This window comes from Salvelinus fontinalis, chromosome 13 (genome assembly GCF_029448725.1).
Source record: "Salvelinus fontinalis isolate EN_2023a chromosome 13, ASM2944872v1, whole genome shotgun sequence".
In the NCBI taxonomy this organism is placed as follows: Eukaryota; Metazoa; Chordata; class Actinopteri; order Salmoniformes; family Salmonidae; genus Salvelinus; species Salvelinus fontinalis.
The window spans coordinates 54347905-54367927 of record NC_074677.1 but is presented as its reverse complement, the minus strand read 5'-3'; the positions used below and the strand labels follow the sequence as shown (position 1 = coordinate 54367927).

At 43.2% G+C, this 20023-nt stretch overlaps 1 protein-coding gene across 6 annotated transcripts in view; it reads right to left on the bottom strand.

Annotated features, from left to right (window-relative positions):
* Positions 1 to 20023, bottom strand: part of nrxn2a (neurexin 2a) — a 337271-nt gene that overhangs the window by 157739 nt on the left and 159509 nt on the right. For all 6 annotated transcript variants that reach the window (XM_055943517.1, XM_055943522.1, XM_055943519.1 and 3 more), the window contains 5 exons: positions 12504 to 12623; positions 12020 to 12401; positions 10946 to 11136; positions 4463 to 4636; positions 4242 to 4361 (listed from right to left, as the gene is read on the bottom strand). In XM_055943517.1, the coding sequence (XP_055799492.1) occupies positions 4242 to 4361; positions 4463 to 4636; positions 10946 to 11136; positions 12020 to 12401; positions 12504 to 12623 (987 nt within the window). The remainder of the gene's footprint in view (positions 1 to 4241; positions 4362 to 4462; positions 4637 to 10945; positions 11137 to 12019; positions 12402 to 12503; positions 12624 to 20023) is intronic.

The window sequence follows — 20023 nt, the reverse complement described above, 5'->3', positions numbered from 1 at the left end:
AATTAAGATAAATAAAATTTGAATCAGATAGCTTATTCATCACAAAACCCACTGATATTGCCAACTACTTTAATTATTTTTTAATTGGTAAGATTGGCAAACTTAGGCATGACATGCCTGTAACAAACACTGACACTACACATCCAAGTATATCTGACCAAATTATGAAAGACAAGCATTGTAATTTTGAATTCCGTTAAGTGACTGTGGAAGAGGTGAAAAAATGATTGTTGTCAATCAACAATGAAAAGCCCCCGGGGTCTGACAACTTGGATGGAAAATTACTGAGGAAAATCGCAGACAATATTGCCACTCCTATTTGCCATTTGTTCAATTTAAGCCTACAATAAAGTGTGTGTCCTCAGGTCTGGATGGAAGCAAAAGTAATTCCGCTGCCTAAGAATAGAATAGACCCCTTTACTGGCTCAAATTGCTGCTGACCAATCAGCCTGTTACCGGCTCTTAGTAAACTTTTGGAAAAACATGTGTTTAACCAGATACAATGCTATGTTACAGTAAACAAACTGACTTTCAGCATGCTTATAGGGAAGGGCATTCAACAAGCCCAGCACTTACACAAATTACTTATAATTGGCTGAGAGAAATTGATGATAAAAAGATTGTGGGGCTGTTTTGTTAGACTTCAGTGCGGCTTTTGACATTATAGATCATAGTCTGCTGCTGGAAAAAACATATGTGTTATGGCTTTACACCCCCTGCTATTTTGTGGATAAAGAGTTACCTGTCTAACAGAACATAGAGGGTGTTCTTTAATGGAAGGCTTTCCAACATAATCCAGGTAGAATCAGGAATTCCCCAGGGCAGCTGTCTAGGCCCCATTACTTGAATATTTTTTTTTACTAACAACAAGCCACTGGCTTTGAGTAAAGCCAGTGTGTGTATGTATGCGGATGACTCACCACTATACACGTCAGCTACTACAGTGACTGAAATGACTGAAACATTTAACAAAGTGCTGCAGTTAGTTGCAGAAAGGGTGGCAAGGAATAAGTTAGTCCTAAATATAAAAAAAACTAAAAGCATTGTATTTGGGACAAATCATTCACTAAACCCTAAACCTAAACTAAATATTGTAATGAATAAGGTGGAAATTGATTATGTTGAGGTGACTGTCATGGTCAAAACATATTGACACAATAGTAGCTAAGATGGGGAGAAGTCTGTCCATAATAAAGCGCTGTTCTGCCTTCTTAACAACATTATAAACAAGGCAGGTCCTACAGGCCCTAGTTCTGTTGAACCTGAACTACTGTTCAGTCGTGTGGTCAGGTGCCACAAAGAGGGACTTTGGGCTCTGTTGGGTTCTGAAAATATGAAATATACTTATTCATGTCACTGAGGGAGAGAGGGTAATGTAGAACGTTTACATTCTGTCAGGATATGTTAATGTTAGCCATCAGGGATCCTAAGGGATGGATCCTCTGGGAGGAGAAGAGACACAGTCTGGTACCAGGCACCATGATAGCCGTGTGCTGGGCAGGGAAGCGATCACATGTGGCAGGCATTGATAAGGGGAGAGACCTTTGGAATAGGCTTCAAGGGGGTTGAGGACAGGTCAGGTCACCTTAAGGGAGAAGGAACGGTTTATTACCCCACCACTTCGTCTTCCTGTCGAACCATAACAGATGTAAGGGTTGGAGAGAAGGAGGAGTGCGTCTAAATTGGAGTATATATACTTGTGTTGGTGGAAACATGTTTTGTGTAATGCAGCTGTATTGATCCTCTGGGAAGAATTAAACTTGATTAAGCTTTCAGAGTGTCCGTTCTTTACTCTGAGAATTAAAACCCAACAGCTCAGAACAGGGCAGCACGGCTGGCCCTTAAATGTACACGGGGAGCTAACATTAATGATATGCATGTCAACCTCTCATTGCTCAAATAGTAGGAGAGATTGACTTAATCACTACCTGTTTTGTAAGAAGTGTTGACAAGCTGAATGCACCAAGCTGTCTGTTTAAACTACTAACACACAGCTCAGACACCCATGTACACCCCCCACAACATGCCTCCAGAGGTCTCTCCACAATCCCCCTGTCCAGAACAGACTATGGGAGGCGCACCAGGTAACTGATGCAAGCAGTAGAATCAGATTTTTTTTAAATAGATAAAAAACATATTATGGAACTACAGGGACTGTGAAGACACACACACACACACACACACACACACACACACACACACACACACACACACACACACACACACACACACACACACACACACACACACACACAGGCGCTAGCACATGCACTCTACACACACGTACTGTACATTGAAATATATTGTATGGGGGTATTATTTTGTATTGTAGATATGTAGTGGTATAATAATGTTATTTGATGTGCTGTTTCATCATCTGTTTTATGTGTAATGTAAGTACCTTAATGTTTTTGGACCCCAGGAAGAGTAGCCAAGGCAGTAGCTAATGGGGATACCTAATAAATACAAATAGCTTCCTCTCATTTGTTATGTAAAAAAAAAGTATTAGTTAGTTATACTATTCTGATATTGAATACTGCGCTGTTTGTTGGGTAGTGCTTGCAAGTGAAGTATTTCACTGTACTTGTGCATGTGATAATAAAACTTAAAACTTGTTTGTGTCCACTAAACCATTTTCTTCATAATGCATGTACCCATTGGCAACAGCACTGGTTGACATTCCTGCAGCCAGCATGCCAATTGCACGCTCCCTCAAAACTTGAGACATCTGTGGCATTGTGTTGTGACAAAACTGCCCATTTTAGAGTGGCCTTTTATTGTCCACAGCACAAGGTGCACCTGTGTAAAGATCATGCTGTTTACTCAGCTTCTTGATATACCACAACTGTCAGGTGGATAAGATTATCTTGGCAAATGAGAAATTATCACTAACAGGGATGTAAACAAATGTGTGCACAACATTTGAGAGAAATACGGTTCTTGTGCGTATGACATTTTTGGGTGATCTTTTATTTCAGCTCTTAAAACATGAGACCAACACTTTACTTTTATATTTTTGTTCAGTGTAGTTGCAAAGTTGCTAATTAGCTAAAATGCAAAAAAGTTGTCCATCATATGATTCAAACACACAGCAGTTGGGCTGCTAGACCTTCGCGTTATATGCCTAACCATCCTCCCCGACCAACCTCCGTCCTATCGTTTCTGTCTTAAGTAACCTACTGCCTTTAACTATGAGTGAAATGCTCTTTATACAAAATCGTGTGGTAGACACTAAAAAAATGTGTGTCTATTCCACAATCATTTATGATAGTGGGTTGATAACACATTATTTCCCAGTAAAATAGGAAAACAAAAAAGCACCCCCCCCCCCCCCGCAAAGCATGGGTATGTTTGTATTTGCATATACTACTATATAATCAGACATGTTCGGGGGAAACTTTAATCCATTAGAAGGGAGGTACTAATAATCAGTCTTTCAGTATGTGCATATGTAGATCCTACAAGTCAATAACAATGACTAATAATGAACGATGGACTGAATGTAATGCAGAGGCATTAACTCCTCAGTTTAGAGGCTCTGACGAAGTGCATTAGAGAAGCCTCCTCACAGGAAGGTCAACGGGTGTCTGTTAGTCTGACCCAGGCATAATGACCACCAGAGACGGATCGGATCTGGAATTGTTTTTCCTTGCTTCCTTCTTCACTGCCTTTGATATGCCAGGATATTCGGACTGGCAGCCGTGAAGGACGGATACAATCTGCTGGTAAACAAAAGATGCACAGTCTCTTGTGACGACTAGACACGCAAGATTTGGTTCTGGGTTGCCGAGATTAGGATGCATAATATGTATTCCGTTTTGCAGCGGATGCACGCACATCATTTGATGAGGTGCTTTTGCAGTTGGAGCCACATAATGCATTGTGCCAATAATCATTTGACACGACAGTTCAATATAATGCACATAAACTTTGCTGAATATTTTTCATTCCCAATGTGCCTTCAAGTATTGCCATTACCGAGGTCGTAATAGATGTGGTATTAATAAATCCTTAGAAATGCAACTTCATTCTTGCTTCGTGTCAGTCGCGTAAAAAAAAAAACGAATTCAACTGCTGTTCTCTTCAACATTTTCCTTTGGGACGTCGCCTCCTCTCTTTCCCTTGTACTCTGTGACGTTTTCCAGCGATGTCGGGGTGAAGTCACAAGGCAAGGACAAAGGAAACGCCTAATTAAGAAGAGTTGGGAACTGCACTGGTGAGATGAAAGAAATAGTACTCACGGTCACTGCAGAATGCTCCTCTGTAAGTGGTCATGGTGCAGTCACAGGAGAAGCCCTCCCACTGCTGGAGACACACCCCCTGGTTATGGCAGGAGTCCTCTGTACAGGTTGTGCTCAGGCCTGGGGTGGGGGGGGGGGAAGATTGCTCATGCAGTGAACCACAGTTGACCTGTTCCTCAGAGTGCCCCATGACCCCATGGCTATGCCCCTGTCTGACGTACCTCCACAGCCGCGCTCCACCTGGCCCACCCTGTGGAGGGCATCTGCCATCATGTCAGGGAGTCTCCCATTCAGGTCCACAGAGGCCAGGCAGCCCTGGTACCCGTCCCGGGACGCAACCAGCTTGGGCAGGCTGCTGTACATGCTCTTCCCCACACCACCAACATACAGCTCCCCTGGAAGACACACACAGCATCAATCAATCAGAGCATGTTCTCCTGGAAGATAATGATTATTCTCAGAAGTCAAAGCAGAAACACCTCCAGGTAGTCATTGCTAAGATACAATAGCGTTGAGTTGGAGATTATCAACTAGCGCCACTCAATGTTAAAGCAGCTATGAACAGATTTGATACCCTAAGTTTGGCATTTGATAAATGTTCTGCAATCATAGGCCTCCAATAACTTGCTAGTTAACATTCAAATCAGACAGATCTCTTCACGATTTACAACCTCCGAGAAGCCATTTGGTGACACGATGCGTCAGATGCAGGTGGACTCTAAATCATTGAAACCAATGATGATCTGTCTTGTCTTCATCAGATTTATGCCCCTTTCAGGAGACTGTTTACTTGCATAGGAACCCTCCCAGCCACAGTAATCAGTCATCGTTCGGCTGTTGAAATGTAGTGCTGGGGGAACATCTTAGGTAGATGTCTGAGAATTCCTCTGTGCTGTTTATCAGCAGAGGGAGCTGGGACAATCTGTGTATTTCTCTGCAGAAAGATTTGAAATGTTACATGGGTGTTAACTCAAGGATATTACCAAACTGGCTCACAATCATTTAAAACCTGCTGGGACTTCAAAATGAAGAGTCAATATCATTAATTTCGAAGTAAAAAAAAATGTATGTAGCAATTAAGGATACTAGCTTTAAACGGTACCCTGTTAAAGGGGGACTGAACACAATGATTCTGCATGTTTTCCCTTCTGCTGCTCATTAAGAAACCTGAGATTTGGGTCTTGGGTGTGTGGTTCGATGTGGGTGTATTATTTATGGGTGACAGGTAGCCACGAGGTTAGAGCATTGGGCAAGTAACCGTAAGGTCACTGGTTTGAATCCCAGAGCAACAAGATTAAAAAACTGTTGCTGTGCCCTTGAGCACGACACTTAACCCCAATTGCCACTGGCTGCACCCAGGACTGATTTCTGAGAACCTGTCTACAACGTCATCAGCTGCAAGCTGTCAAACTATTTTAAATAAAGCACAAGCTGTAGTAGGTAGCAGGCACATTGAGTAGCCAGGCCACGTTAGCTGAATCAGCTTATCAATTCACTGGTGATTGGCGATGCGTGTGCTTCGGGGGCCGTTTTTTTTTTTTTTTTTTTTTTACAACATTCTAACTATCCATTACCAGGTAGTGTTTTATAGCGAATCGTGTTACAAAACATGTCACGGCGGGAAACAAAATTCATTGCAAATGGGTTTCTAAATTTTGAAAATTGAGATGGGATGCAACTAAGTCTCAATTCTAATTTTGCCCAAAACAGTGGCAGTCTCGAGTGATCACTAATATCAAACATAAGAGAGAGTGGCCACTCTATCAAGTGCACATACAATGTGTTCTTTCAACATAACATTAATGACGTGTTGTCTTATGTTAACGAGTCTGAGGTGCTGCGTAATGGGCAGGTCTGTCTCACTGTAGGTGCTGCTACAATTGGATAGAGCGCCAAAACCGCAGCTGATTGTCCATTCTTGACAATTCTCCCTAGGTGTTACCATCTCGTGTTAGTGGGCAATTAGGCATGATTGTAATCCAAACCCAGCCATCATGGAAGTCATGACGACCTCAGTTACACAAATCTCACAAAACTCAGTTTTGGAATACACAGAATTATCCTACTTACACTTTTTTGGGGTCAATTTTGGCACTGAAATAACTGTTTGACTAATATCAATGCCTCATAAGCCGTTTTCAACCAGATAAGTCGTTTTTTTTTTGCTTTCAGTTGCTCTTTAATATACACAGCACAGTAAAAGTAGGATTTCATATTCTAGTTTATATGGCTTATAATGATTACACAAGAAGTTCAGCCGGCGGACCCTTGGGATAAGGAGAGGAGAAACTTCAAATTAATCTTTGATGTTCTGAGGAACAAAATGAGAGAAAAAACTACCACGAGATGAAATAAAATATAAAAGGAGGTGATAAGCAAACAATATACTATGAAGATTGAGCAAAATAAATTAATGGTGAACGTGTAGAATAACATGATTAATATTAGTTTGAGTCTACAACTGAAATGAACACAATTGGTACACAGTTGTTGCCCTTAGGATTTTTCCAAAACATGTTGTCTAGTACTGTGCGTTAGTGCTGAGCGACTAGTGCCTTTTGAGGTCGGTTGAGTTTCGGCTCGATTATTTTAAAAATTATCTCCGTTTTCGATGTATTATATATATTTTTTATGACATTAAATGCACTATGCATTATGTGGGTTGAATTCTGTAACACAGAATCAAACAATTAATACAGTCCCATGATGGCAGTGACTGCCCATTACTGCTTATCACTTACTAACCATCATTTATTCGCATTACTTTGCTTTAATACAATATTTGTTTCATTTGATGGTTTTATTATTTCATTCCAAGTCATCTTCTCATCTTTACAGAACTTCTGCCTATGCTGTCTGACAAAATCACTATTTTAGTAGTTCTTCAAAGTAAATAAGGCATGCTTTTACGACTGCTAAATACCAACTATCAATCACTTAGATCATGTCATTTCAAGCTCCTGAAGCAGCTGCTGGCAATGCAAATAGTCTGGGTAGCCATTTGATTAGCTGTTCAGGAGTCTTATGGGGGTAGAAGCTATGTAGGAGCCTCTTGGACATAGACTTGGCACTTGCTGTGCGGTAGCAGAGAGAACAGTCTATGAATAGGGTGGCTGGAGTCTTTCACAAATGTTAGGGCCTTCCTCTGACAACACCTGGTATAGAGGTCCTGGATGGCAGGAAACTTGGCCCCGGTGATGTACTGGGTCGTACGCACCCCTGAGGGGCCCCCGTGTTGAGGATCAGCGTGGCGGATGTGTTGTTACCTACCCTTACCACCTGTGTGGAGTGCAATAGAGATTGCATCATCTGTGGATCTGTTGGTGCAGTATGCAAATTGGAGTGGGTCTAGGGTTTCTGGGAAAATGGTGTTGATGAGAGCCATGACCAGCCTTTCAAAGCATTTCATGGCTACAGACGTGAGTGCTACGGGTCGGTAGTCATTTAGGCAGGTTACCTTAGTGTTCTTGGACACAGGGACTATGGTGGTCTGCTTGAAACACGTTGGTATTACAGACTCAGACAGGGAGAGGTTGAAAATGTCAGTGAAGACATCGGGAGAGGTTGTACACAGACCGGACAAGACTAAGCGGGAGCACAATGGATGCTCGTCATTGTAGTTTATTACAATGTTTTCTGAGCCAATTCAGGCTTGATCTGATTTATCTCTACAGAAACTGCACATCGAGCTCACAGGGAAAAAAACGAATATAATAGAATTCAAATAATTGAACCGATGTCGGTCAATTTGTTGTTTAAAAACCCCAAATCCTCGGAAATTTCCGTTAATCGCTCAGCAGTACTGTGCATGGTAACAACAAATGTCAATTTATCAAACTTTTTGGAATGAAATTCTCACGAGCACGAGTAGACGGCATCAATTTGTTTGGGTGCCAGCAACCTAACACTACTTCAAGTCAAGCAGGAAAGTAAAACAAAATCCCCTCTGAGGCACAGACTGTTCCACTGACCATGTCTTCCCTTTCAAACCAAACATACTTTTGTGTTCATACCACGAGTTTAATTCTACAGAGAATACTCCTGCAGTACTCCTTCCACACTTCGGATCCCAACAGGTGTGCCAAATATAACACGTATAATTGCTTGAGCCATTACTCGGAAAGCTGCTCCTTCGATACATTTTTTTCAAGGAGATGAATACCCGTAGAGCCTCGGGCACTCTCACAATAAAACTGTTTCATGGCTATGTTTTGAAATGCCCTTTGTTGAACATACAGGTAGCAGAGAAGTTATGCTGTGTTAGAAACAGGTCCCTGTCTCCTTGACATACTGAAGCTTTCCCTGACCTTCAAAACGGCCACTTCCTGATCTTTTCAGTTCACCTTTATTTAACCAGGTAGACTGGTTGAGAACAAGTTCTCATTTACAACTGCGACCTGGTCAAGATGAAGCAAAGCAGTGCGACACAAACAACAACACAGAGTTACACATGGAATAAACAAGCGTACAGTCAATAACACAATAGGGGAAAAAATAAAGTCTATATACTGTGTGCGCAAATGGCGTGAGGAGGTAAGGCAATAGTAGCAAGTAATTACAATTTAGCAAATTAACACTGGAGTGATAGATGTGCAGATGATGATGTGCAAGTAGAAATTCTGGTGTGCGAAAGAGCAGAAAAGTAAATAAAAACAATATGGGGATGAGGTAGGTAGATTGGATGGGCTATTTACAGATGGGCTATGTACAGCTGCAGCGATCGGTTGGCTGATGTTTAAAGTTATTGAGGGAAATATAAGTCTCCAGCTTCAGCGATTTTTGCAATTCGTTCCAGTCATTGGCAGCAGAGAACTATAAGGAAAGGCGGCCAAAGGGGGTGTTGGCTTTGGGGATGACCAGTGAGATATACCTGCTGGAGCGCGTGCTACGGGTGGGTGTTGTTATCGTGACCAGTGAGCTCACCCAAATCTGCAGTGTTGTTGCGGTGAATGAAAGCACTAACAGGTATGCTAACTGGTCTGCAACATCTGTAAATACCCATAGGAAGGGCACTCTGTCAGGCATTAAGGTCACCTAATGGTTCCCTACGTACAGACCATAAGAGCTCACACACTACTGTTCCTGCCTCAAGTACCAAGCAAGGCCAGTGATCTGGATCACAGAGAACGGTGCAATTTCATGGGCCCATACACCAGCATGCCTTGATAATTGGGTAAACAGGACAGTGTGCACTTGATTGGCAACACGAATGTCATGCAGGATGCCTGGTGCAGGTAGATAAATGATGGAGGCGAAAATACCTTTAATGAATAACACCTACTTAACAGTCTGGCTCAGAGGTGTTTCAAGGCTACAACAACATGGCTGTATGTCACCTTAATACCTCCTATGATACATGTGTAACTAAAGGCATATCTTTGATACAATGGAATACTTGATCCGTTTAATGACGAGGGCCGGTGAGTCAATGTTTGCCGACGCAGAGGTGGTTCTGTCAAGGTCAGCGGACGTGCTCCCGCTGCTGTTGCTATTGCTGCTGTGTCCACGGCTGACACTCTGCTCCACTCTCTTTCAATTTCATTTCACCTAGCCGCCCAATAGACACAAAGACTTCATTTTCTTCTCACCCAAAGCGTTCTTCTCCTGGGCATGAGAGTCTACCAATCTATTCACTTACGAGGCCGTTTATCAATTTAACATTCATGCTAAAATCTGAAGTTCAGTGCCAAAAAGCGCCCTCATTCAATATTCTCCAATGGGAGAATCTGTTTTACAGTTCCCCCAGTAGGCCATGAGAGTAAATAAGAATTTGTTCTTAACTGACTTGCCTAGTTAAATAAAGGTTACATTTATACCAGTTACAGCGATTCAGAGCTGCTAACGGCGGGCACAGGGTCTGTCTGCCCACTTATTGGCTCTTTCAACGCAGATGAGATTTTTCACTCAGGCCCCCCTTCCAGCATTGGGGAACGTCCCGCGCCACGTCTATTTCTATAGGCACAAACACTGTTCATGACAAAATGTTCACACCCCTCTTGTTGGTGGAGAGAAAACGTTGCATGTTTAAAGCTTATTTCCTGCAATTCTACACCTTTTGTTAAAGGGTGCAGAAAGCATTCTGCATTTTGTGCATTTCTATACATTTTGCCATGTCTAATGTCTATTCATGCGATATTTGAGTGACTCAAACATCACCACAAAATCTATGGGCAAAAGAAACCTAGCAATAAAAGCTAGCTGACATGGGCTAGTTGATCTGGACATTTCTGACAAGTTATAAATAGTTCTCTAAGATATGCAATGACTGACATGACAAGAGGAAAACTGATGATGCACCCCACATTTTTCAAAATTGCACCTTGTGCATTCTACTATTACAACATTCAAGAGCAAGTTGAAAGCTGGACTGAGTTCCTAAAAATAAAATGGCCGACCCACTGCGACCCATTGCGCAAAATGATAACGAAATAGAAAATAGAAGAGAATATGATGCTGGGCAACTGAGATATGTGCCAATTAAAACAAAAGATAAAGCTACGTATGTAATACGGACAGGAAAGTAGAAAGTCCTTGTGTTTATTTATAACCGGTTTTAGGAAGAATAGTCCCATATAGACATTTCTGGCCGCCCTGTAAATAACTTTTGTTTCAAATCAGAATATAGTTGAATAGCCCTGGTATACACCCTGCATCAACGTACAGTTGCTGGAGCCAGTTTTGAGGAGGTGTAGTGTATACCATACCTTTGAGATCCAGATTGCGGGCTCCGTTGGAGTGCTGGGTGACGGTGCGGGAGTCGATTTTGAGGATGTGCACATTGTTGTTGTCCCGGGAGACCACCACGTCGTGCCACTGGTTGTCGTTGAGTGGCTTCTCAGAGTTGCCCTTCATGAGCGACGGCCCGTTGCCCAGGTCAAACACGTAATGAATGTACCTGCAACACAGCATTACACCATGAAGTAGGTCAATTACAGAATGACCCATGTCATTTATAATTCATCTGTGAAAGAGATCTTGGTCTCAGTATGACTCCCTGATAAAATCATATATAGATATACATACAGTACCAGTCAAATGCTTGGACAAACCTACTCATTCAAGGGTTTTGCTTTATTTTTACTATTTTCTACATTGTAGAATAATAGTGAAGACATCAAAACTATGAAATAACACATACGGAATCATATAGTAACAAAAAAAGTGTTAAACAAATCAAATCAAAATATATTTGAGATTTGAGATTCTTCAAAGTAGCCACCCTTTGCCTTGATGACAGCTCCGCACACTCTTGGCAAGCTCCACGGTTACGGACAACTCCTGCTGACTAATCCCTTATTGAGTGACAGTATTTCTGGGCAAAGCTGGACTGCGGTTAAACATCTGGGGGCATTATTGTTCGCTCTCTCACTCTTACTCACTCAATCCTTCTCTTTTAACAAAATCATTTTCAGTGAACAAAACTGAAACCATTCCCTTTATATTCCTCCAGCTGACAGAGTAAAATGAATCCATGTAACACAAAAGGACTTGTTGAGTTGGAGAAAAGAGGAACAGTGGCTGTGTTATTATTCATTCATCCCACACTCACTGCATGGTTACGGTACCTGGAAAAATAGGTTGCAAAATAGGTTGAACAAGTGAATTATATTGAGACCCAAATCCTCATTTTGCAAGTGAGGTCTGCATGTAGACAAATTATACAACATTTACAAATAATGGCTTCTTCTGTTCTAAAAACAACCTCCAACCAATTACCTGAGCCCATTGAATAGCTAGGTGGAGCTTCACCCCTTCCTGACCCCCACCACGCCACTCACCCTTTGACCAGCTCCACAACGATGAAGTCACTGCCGTCTCCGGAGTTGAAGAGCAGCAGGCCGTCGAGGCTGGTGGTCTTGAACTGGAAGAAGAGGTGCATGGAGGCGTAGGCCTGCAGGGTGGAGAAGGCCAGGCAGCTGGCCCGACTGTGGAACGTCACAGGGTCAGCCACGATGCGGCGCATGCCGAAGCGGGCGTTGAGCTCGCAGTAGGAGATGTCTCCGTTCTTACACTGGTCCAGGTAGGGGACGCCATTGAACGAGAGGGCCTGCAGGTGCCCTATGAAGTTAGATGGCACCACGGAGATAAAACGGCGCTCGGTCATGATGCCCGTCTCAATGTTGTGGAACTCCAGGCGAGTGTGGGCACCGGTCATTTGGCCTGGGGTGAAATAAATACATGTCGATGGGCAGAGATGTAGTGTATCATGAGGATCACAGTTTTCCCTTCATCTCATGGATTGACTCTGCCATGCCGTCTTACCTTCCACAGTCACGTTGTCCACAGAGAGGTGCAGGTTCTTCCCGCGACGCACCACCTTCACTGAGTGCCACTCATTGTCGTTCAGCTTCTGTCCTGCTAACAGCATCTCTGGGCCTTTACCTGTGAAGAAGCAAGGACAAAGTCAACACCAGAGCACATTCATACAGCATATCCGTTGGAAACGGGTCCTTATTTAAAATGGATAAAACACACTGAGTGAACAAAACATTAAAATCACCTGCTCTTTCCATCACATAGACTGACCAGTTGAATCCAGGTGAAAGCTACGATCGCTTATTGGTCAATAGTTAAAACCACTTCAAATCAGTGTTGATGAAGAGGAAGAGACAGGTTAAAGGAGGATTTTTAAGCTTTCAGACAATTCTGACCACTCTGACATGGATTGGGTATGTGTGCAATTCAGAGGGAGAATGGGCAAGACAAAATAGTTAAGTGTCTTTGAACGGATTATGGTAGTAGGTGCCAGGCGCACCGGTTTGTGTCAAGAACTGCAACGCTGCTGGGTTTTTCACACTCAACAGTTTCCCACCACCCAAAGGACATCCAGCCAACTTCACACAACTGTGGGAAGCATTGGAGTCAACATGGGCCAGCATCCCTGTGGAACACCTTCGACACCTTGTAGAGTCCATGCCCCAACGAATTGAGGCTGTTCTGAGGGAAACTCAATATTAGGAAGGTGTTCCTATTGTTTGGTACACTCCATGTATACTTCCCGATACTACCTGCCAGTGGAAGCTGCCTAGGAGAGTGCGGCTCATAATAATGTCTGGAATGGGTTAAACGGAATAGTATCAAACACATCAAAGACGTGGTTCCCAAGAGGTTGATCCCACTCCATTGACCACATTCCTAACATTATTACGAGCCGTCCTCTCCTCAGCAGCCTCCACTGATACCTGCTGCAAGGGGGTGTAAATGGGTGTAAATACAAGCTTGTCACGTTCGTGATAAGAGACGGACCAAGGAGCAGCGTGATTAAAGTTCCACAATCTTTTAATAAAGCGAAACTTCCAAACAAAGCAATAAACAAACAGCGAAACGTGACATCAGTGGCGCAACATGCACATACACAAACAATATCCCACAAAGCAGGTGGGAGAAAGGGCTTCCTAAATATGATCCCCATTTAGAGACAACGATTACCAGCTGCCTCTATTTGGGAACCATACAACCCAGCCACATAGAAAATCAATGACTAGAACACCCCCCTTGTCACGCTCTGACCTAAACACCATAGAGAGCCCTCAGAGCATGACACAAGCTATTGGTTAGAGGTGAGAGGGACTAACCAATACTGTGCTGTGCATTGTTTAACGTTGAATGAATATGTACTTCTGTTTTGTGTCGTATAAGGACTCGTCAGATTGTGAAAACGTATCTATAAACCCCTTAGACAACCAGCCAACAACTTGAGTAGTATCCGGAGGCTTGGCCAGTGGATACAGTTTTATAGCTCAAGGATTTCTGCTAAAATCCTCTGCTCTTTTTTTTCTCCAGCTCTCAAGGCTTGAAAATAGGTCACAATGCGGAAGCTTTGCCACTGCAGCACCGTCACCCCCGATCAGTGGCTATGCAACAGGCGGTCCGACAGCGCAGTTCAAAGAAGTTCTGACATGGCTGGCGAAGCTAATTGGTCATGCCTAAGCCTGCCGGGCCTCGGGGGGTTTGTTGATCTAATTGAGCTCAGGGTGTATGAAAATCCCAGGAGACACGGAGAGGACACTGGCTGCTACTGGGACGCTGCAGCTGATGACATCAATTGGTTTCCAAATACTCCGCTGTTTCTTCCTCTGGGAGAAAGAGGCCACTGGCTTGTTAAGCTTGACAGCAGAGCAAGTGTCTCAGCGAGGGGTAACATTATAGACCAACTACACGCTTATCTGATAGATATGGGTCCTGTGCAAACACATACTACCGGTAAACCTTCATTGTACAACATCACGTTCTGTTGTTATTACTATTGACATGTTTGATCAGAGTGGCTAAGAATGACAACTACAGTTAGAAATGGCTAGGCCTGAGGCAGAGCAGTGCTTTTCCAAAGTGAAACCTTGTAACAATTGTAAAACCTCATACTGTCAGTCTGTTTTTTGGACCGATTATAACAGTCTATTATCCCAAAATAACCTACAGACCTTAGTTTGGATCCCCAGTCCTGTTCCTTTTTTATTGACTGTGGGTTTATGTCCTAGCAAACCCATGTTTACCCACTAAATCAACACAACAGTCTACTGAGCAGGTGGAGGGAGGTACAGAGAAATATTTGCAGAGCAGAGGAGATGGGACTTCATCTGAAGTCAACTGTGTTTGAGCAGTGTTGATTTCGTCTCAGAGGTGGGCTCCCCTGCTGTCTAATTACGGAGCGTCGGCCCAAACACATACCACTGTGCTTCAGCAGAGAGAGCAGCTCCACCAGGAACAAGCTCATACGAGTTAGAGAAGTTGGCAAGCTAGTATTGTAAGGGCTATCTATAGTAGTGGGCTGAAAAGTAAGAATTCTGGTGTGCAAGAAAGCATATCAGTACATATCCATAGTGCTCTTTTGGGACTAAACCCGAACTCAAGATTTTGTAGGGACGAGTCCTAAACGCACATTTCTCTGTCTAAATAGTGTCATATGCGTTTGTCTATAACTGTTCCCCTTGCAAGTCATGGATTGATTACTGACGTTTTACTAAATCCAACCCTTTAAATATACAGCCCAGTTTCATGTTAAGTTACACAGTTTAAGTTCGCCGATATGGAGAATTTTTTTTGTTTTAGCAAACATTTGTTTCTTACGGAGCCTGGGAAGTGACATGGACAGTAAAAAGATTTAAGGGCAAATCCACTTAACAATATTTCGGTATTTTTTTTCATTAGTCAAAATGCATCAACATGATGTGGCAAGTGATAAATTGCCTCTTGAAAATCCTAGATCTTGAAAACTTGACTGCTGACATGCAAAATATTTTGGGACTATCAACAGTGGACAAAAAAAAAAATCTGTAAGAAAGAAAATGTTTGCGTGACAAAATGGATTGTTCTTTTCCCCCTCAATCTACACACAATACCCCACAATGACAAAGCAAAAAAAATCCTCTCTGTCAGATTGGATGGGGAGCGTCGCTGCATAGCTATGTTCAGGTCTCGCCAGAGACGTTCGATCGGGTTCAAGTCCGGGCTCTGGCTAGGCCACTCAAGGAAATTCAGAGACTTGTCCCGGAGCCACTCAGGCCAAAGACCTCAATCTTGGTTTCATCAGACCAAAGAACCTTGTTTCTCATGGTCTGAGAGTCCTTTGTCAAAAGGCACCTAAACTCCAAGCGGGCTGTTATGTGCCTTTTACTGAGGAGTGGCTTCCGTCTGGCCACTCTACCATAAAGGCCTGATTGGTGGAGTGCTGCACAGATGGTTGTCCTTCTGGAAGTTTCTCCCATCGCCACAGACAAATTCTGGAGCTCTGTCAGAGTGACCATATGGTTCTCTGTCACCTCCCTGACCAAGGCCCTTCTCCCCCGATTGCTTAGTTTGGCCGGGCAGCCAGCTCTTGGAAGAGTCTTGGTGGTCCCAAACTTCTTCCATTTAAGAAAGATGGCGGCCACGGTATTCTTGGGGACCCTTCCCCAGATCTGTGCCTCGACACAATCCTGTCTCGGAGCTCTACGGGCAATTCCTTCGACTTCATGGCTTGGTTTTTGCTCTGACCTGCACTGTCAACTGTGGGACCTTATATAGACAGGAGTGTGCCTTTACAAATCATGTCCAATCAATTGAATTTAAAACAGGTGGACTCCAATCAGGTTGTAGAAACATCTCAAGGATGATCAATGGAAACAGGATGCACCTGAGCTCAAATTTGAGTCTCATAGTAAAGCACAGGTGTCAAACTCATTCCACGGAGGGCCGAGTGTCTGCGGGTTTTCGCTCCTCCCTTGTACTTGATTGATGAATTAACATCACTAATTAGTTAGGAACTCCCCACACCTGGTTGTCTAGGGCTTTATTGAAAGGAAAAACCAAAAACCTGTAGACACTAGGCCCTCCGTGGAATGAGTTTGACACCCCTGTAGTAAAGGGTCAGAATACTTATTTAAATAAGGTATCTGTTTTAAGGTATGTTTTTTATTTGGAATAAATTAGCAAAAATGTAAATTTGTCATTATGGGGTATTGTGTGTAGATTGATGTGGATTATTATGTTTTAATCCACTTTAGAATAAGCCTGTAATGTAACAAAATGTGGAATAAGTGAAGGGGCCTGAATACTTTCAGAATGCACTGTACTATCTGAAAAGTTACTTTTTCAGACATTTTCAGAAGATGGGCAGGGACTACATTGTCCTGGCATTACGGGGGGAGGGCTTTGACTGGGCTGAGCGGGAACTGACCCCCTGTAGCAGTGGGCTGAGATGTCTGCCAGGCACGCAGAGATGCATGTCACCACCTGGGTGTCAGTGAGGGGGAAAGAGAAAAGCAGTTGAGTGTCATCCACACAGCAATGATGGAAGAGACCATGTGAGGATATGACGGAGCCAAGTGACATGGTAGGAGCGACCTGCCAGGTAGGATGCAAACCAGAAGTGTGCATAGCCTGAGACGCCCGGCCCTGAGAGGGTGGAGTGGAGGATCTGATCGATCATGGTGTTGAAGGCAGCGGATAGATCTAGGAGGATGAGAACAGTCAGCTTTGGCAGAGCCTCCATTAAACAGAGGAGAGTGGCCACAGTCCAGTGAGCGATCTTGAAGCCTGACTGGTTCGTTTCCAAGAAGATCGTTCTGAGCGAGTAGGTCAAAGACATCTGCAGTGTTTTGGGGATGAAAACGGATACTGGTCTCTAGTTGACGCCAGAGTGGGTTGAGTGTTGGTTTCTTGAGGAGGGGAGCGACTCTGGTCTTCTGGAAGTCAGAGGGGGCGCAGTCAGTGGTGAGGGATGGGATTACTTCCCATTGACGAGGGAAGTAAGAAGGTCTCCAGAGATCGTCAGCCACCACAGTGACGACCAGATGCTCTTTGACTATGAGAGAACACAGTCAGATGACGAGAGCAGCTGGAATAGCAGCGTTCTCTGGGGGCGATCCATGACTCGGTCAGGGCCAAACGTGTAGGAGGGAATAAAGGACAACATAGGCCTTCTTGACCGGAGATTGGCAGCTCGAAACGCTGCAGGAGACCACGAATTCAACACGGATTGTGCGCACAGGGTACACGACATTAGATGGGGTGGGGAGCATCTGTAAAGCCGACAGGGAGAGGAGCGAACAGGTATAGAGAAAACACTGTTGGCAAAGCTACAAGAGAGAAAAATTAGATCATCTAAAAATAACTAGGTAAGACACTCAAGTGAGAGAGTGGTGTGGGGGCCTTCCTCTAACTCCTCAGAACAACTCAGCAGCCCGGTCTTTGTTTCAGCAACCGTCTTCATTTTGGCGACAAGACCGCCGCTTACAGCTGCTGCTGAAAAAATAGGGGAGACTGACGTACTAACACTAATTGCTGATTGCCTAGCAGAGGTGAAGGACACACCTCCCGGCACTAACTGCTGATTGCCTAGGAGAGGTGAAACAATGCAGGCACTGATGAGTCAGGTTGTCAACACCAACCACAGCACAAGTGATGAGCTGTTAACAGTTGAGACAGCAACGATTAACTAGGTAACGAGAAAGACAGCATTTAACTTCAATTGACCAAGCAATACCAGCTCTGGACGAAGACATATTACCTCTTTAAACAGAGATGCACACGTAAATCCACCTTTCACACAAATACCCCATTGAGACAAATGCAAAATGTACACCAGTTTGTATTCTGCAGTTCAGCTGTTTTATGCACACAGCTATTGTTCACATTACGCCAAATTGAATGTCCTTCTGCGACGTTGTAATGATTGCGTCTTGATAAACTGAAGTTACAGGTATAGTATAGTGTGGGTTTACATTCTGTGTTCTGATCACAGATCGTTTGACGTGGGCCTTTATTTCGCGTCACTGGGCTTGTCAGGCTTGGTATAGACGATGGGGGAGAACGACTACGGCGTCGGTAGCTTTAAAAGTAGCCCTTTCCTTGGCCAATTTTATCCAGAGTATTTGACGAATAGGATTTTAATAAGTATACATCTGAAAATATGCAGTCCAACATTAGTAGGTTTATTACGTGTAAAAATGAAATCGTATTGGGTGATTCTTTATTTTACGAGGAACATGTTTTATTTAATCAATTTTAGAATCAGGCTGTAACGTCACAAAATGTGGTAAAAAAAGGGTCTGAATACAGTGTAGATGTGGTGCCGGTATGTTGTAGGTTGCAGAAGCTGAGTGTGGCCCGCACAAGACGGTGTATCCTGGTGAGCCAATCAGGAACATGGACAGCTCCTCATCCACAGTGGATGAGCCAATTGGCCTGATAAAACAACATGGTGGGAAAAGGCTTTGAGCCATCAAGACCTCGGCAGTTAGCTGCATGCATTTCTTATTTATGACTTACAGCACAGACTCAACTTTTACCCCGGGCAACATTCAACCATTACATTTGAATTCCTCCTGTTTTGTCAATTGTGCCCGTTCTTCTCGATGCTTACCTCTTAACATTCTACCAACGATCTGTTAAAATGGTGCTTCTAAGAGGCCCAAATCAGAGGCCCGTTAAAAATGCATGACAGGCTATGGCCTAAACAGAGGCTCTCCCAGATGGTCGAGGGCTCTAATTGACTATCATTTACTTTAACCACTGGCTAATTGTGTCTATTTAAAAGTTAATTAAGGATATTTTATTGCCATTAAACTTCAATCCATCTAAATTCATAGGACATCTCTGCAGCAACATACTAAAGGTTACCCTTCAAGGTTCAAAATGGAAAACACATCACGGGCTTTGTACACAATCTGTTGTCAAGGTCTCGCCTGCGTCACATGATCTAAAGAAAGCAGATTATTTACATGATCTGTACATTATCCTCTTAACCTTTAGGTTTATACCTGTACTAACCAACACACACAATGAAGCAGTTACATGCATTTTAAATGCATCTTTCCTTGAGTCCTAATACATGTATTTCAAAAAACTGAATTCTATAGACAACAGTTCCCATAGGTCACCAGGACATGTATTGTTTAAACTCATGGGAAAATGTTTTCCCCAAAAACCCAATGGTATATCGCCATCTGGTGGTAGTTTGAGCACATTACTGATAGAAGTAGCAGGGAGCTAATGCCACTGTTGTTTCTCTGAGGAGCACTGTGAACTAATAAACATATGGTATTTTGGCTGTTGTAATGAACAAGGGATCATTTTGTGATTCTGACATTTGTTGCTTGGACTAAAGAATGGTTTACCAAATGATACACAGGCTTATACAGTATTTGATACTTACCTTACATTTTTCAAGATAACCCATGTGATTGTAGTTCATTGGGATACATATTGTACAGGACTAACGTTAAATGCTTTTAACAGTATTAATAGCAAAACAGAACATATGGTATAAGTTAAAGTTGTTCTGAAGTACAGTAATAAATGAT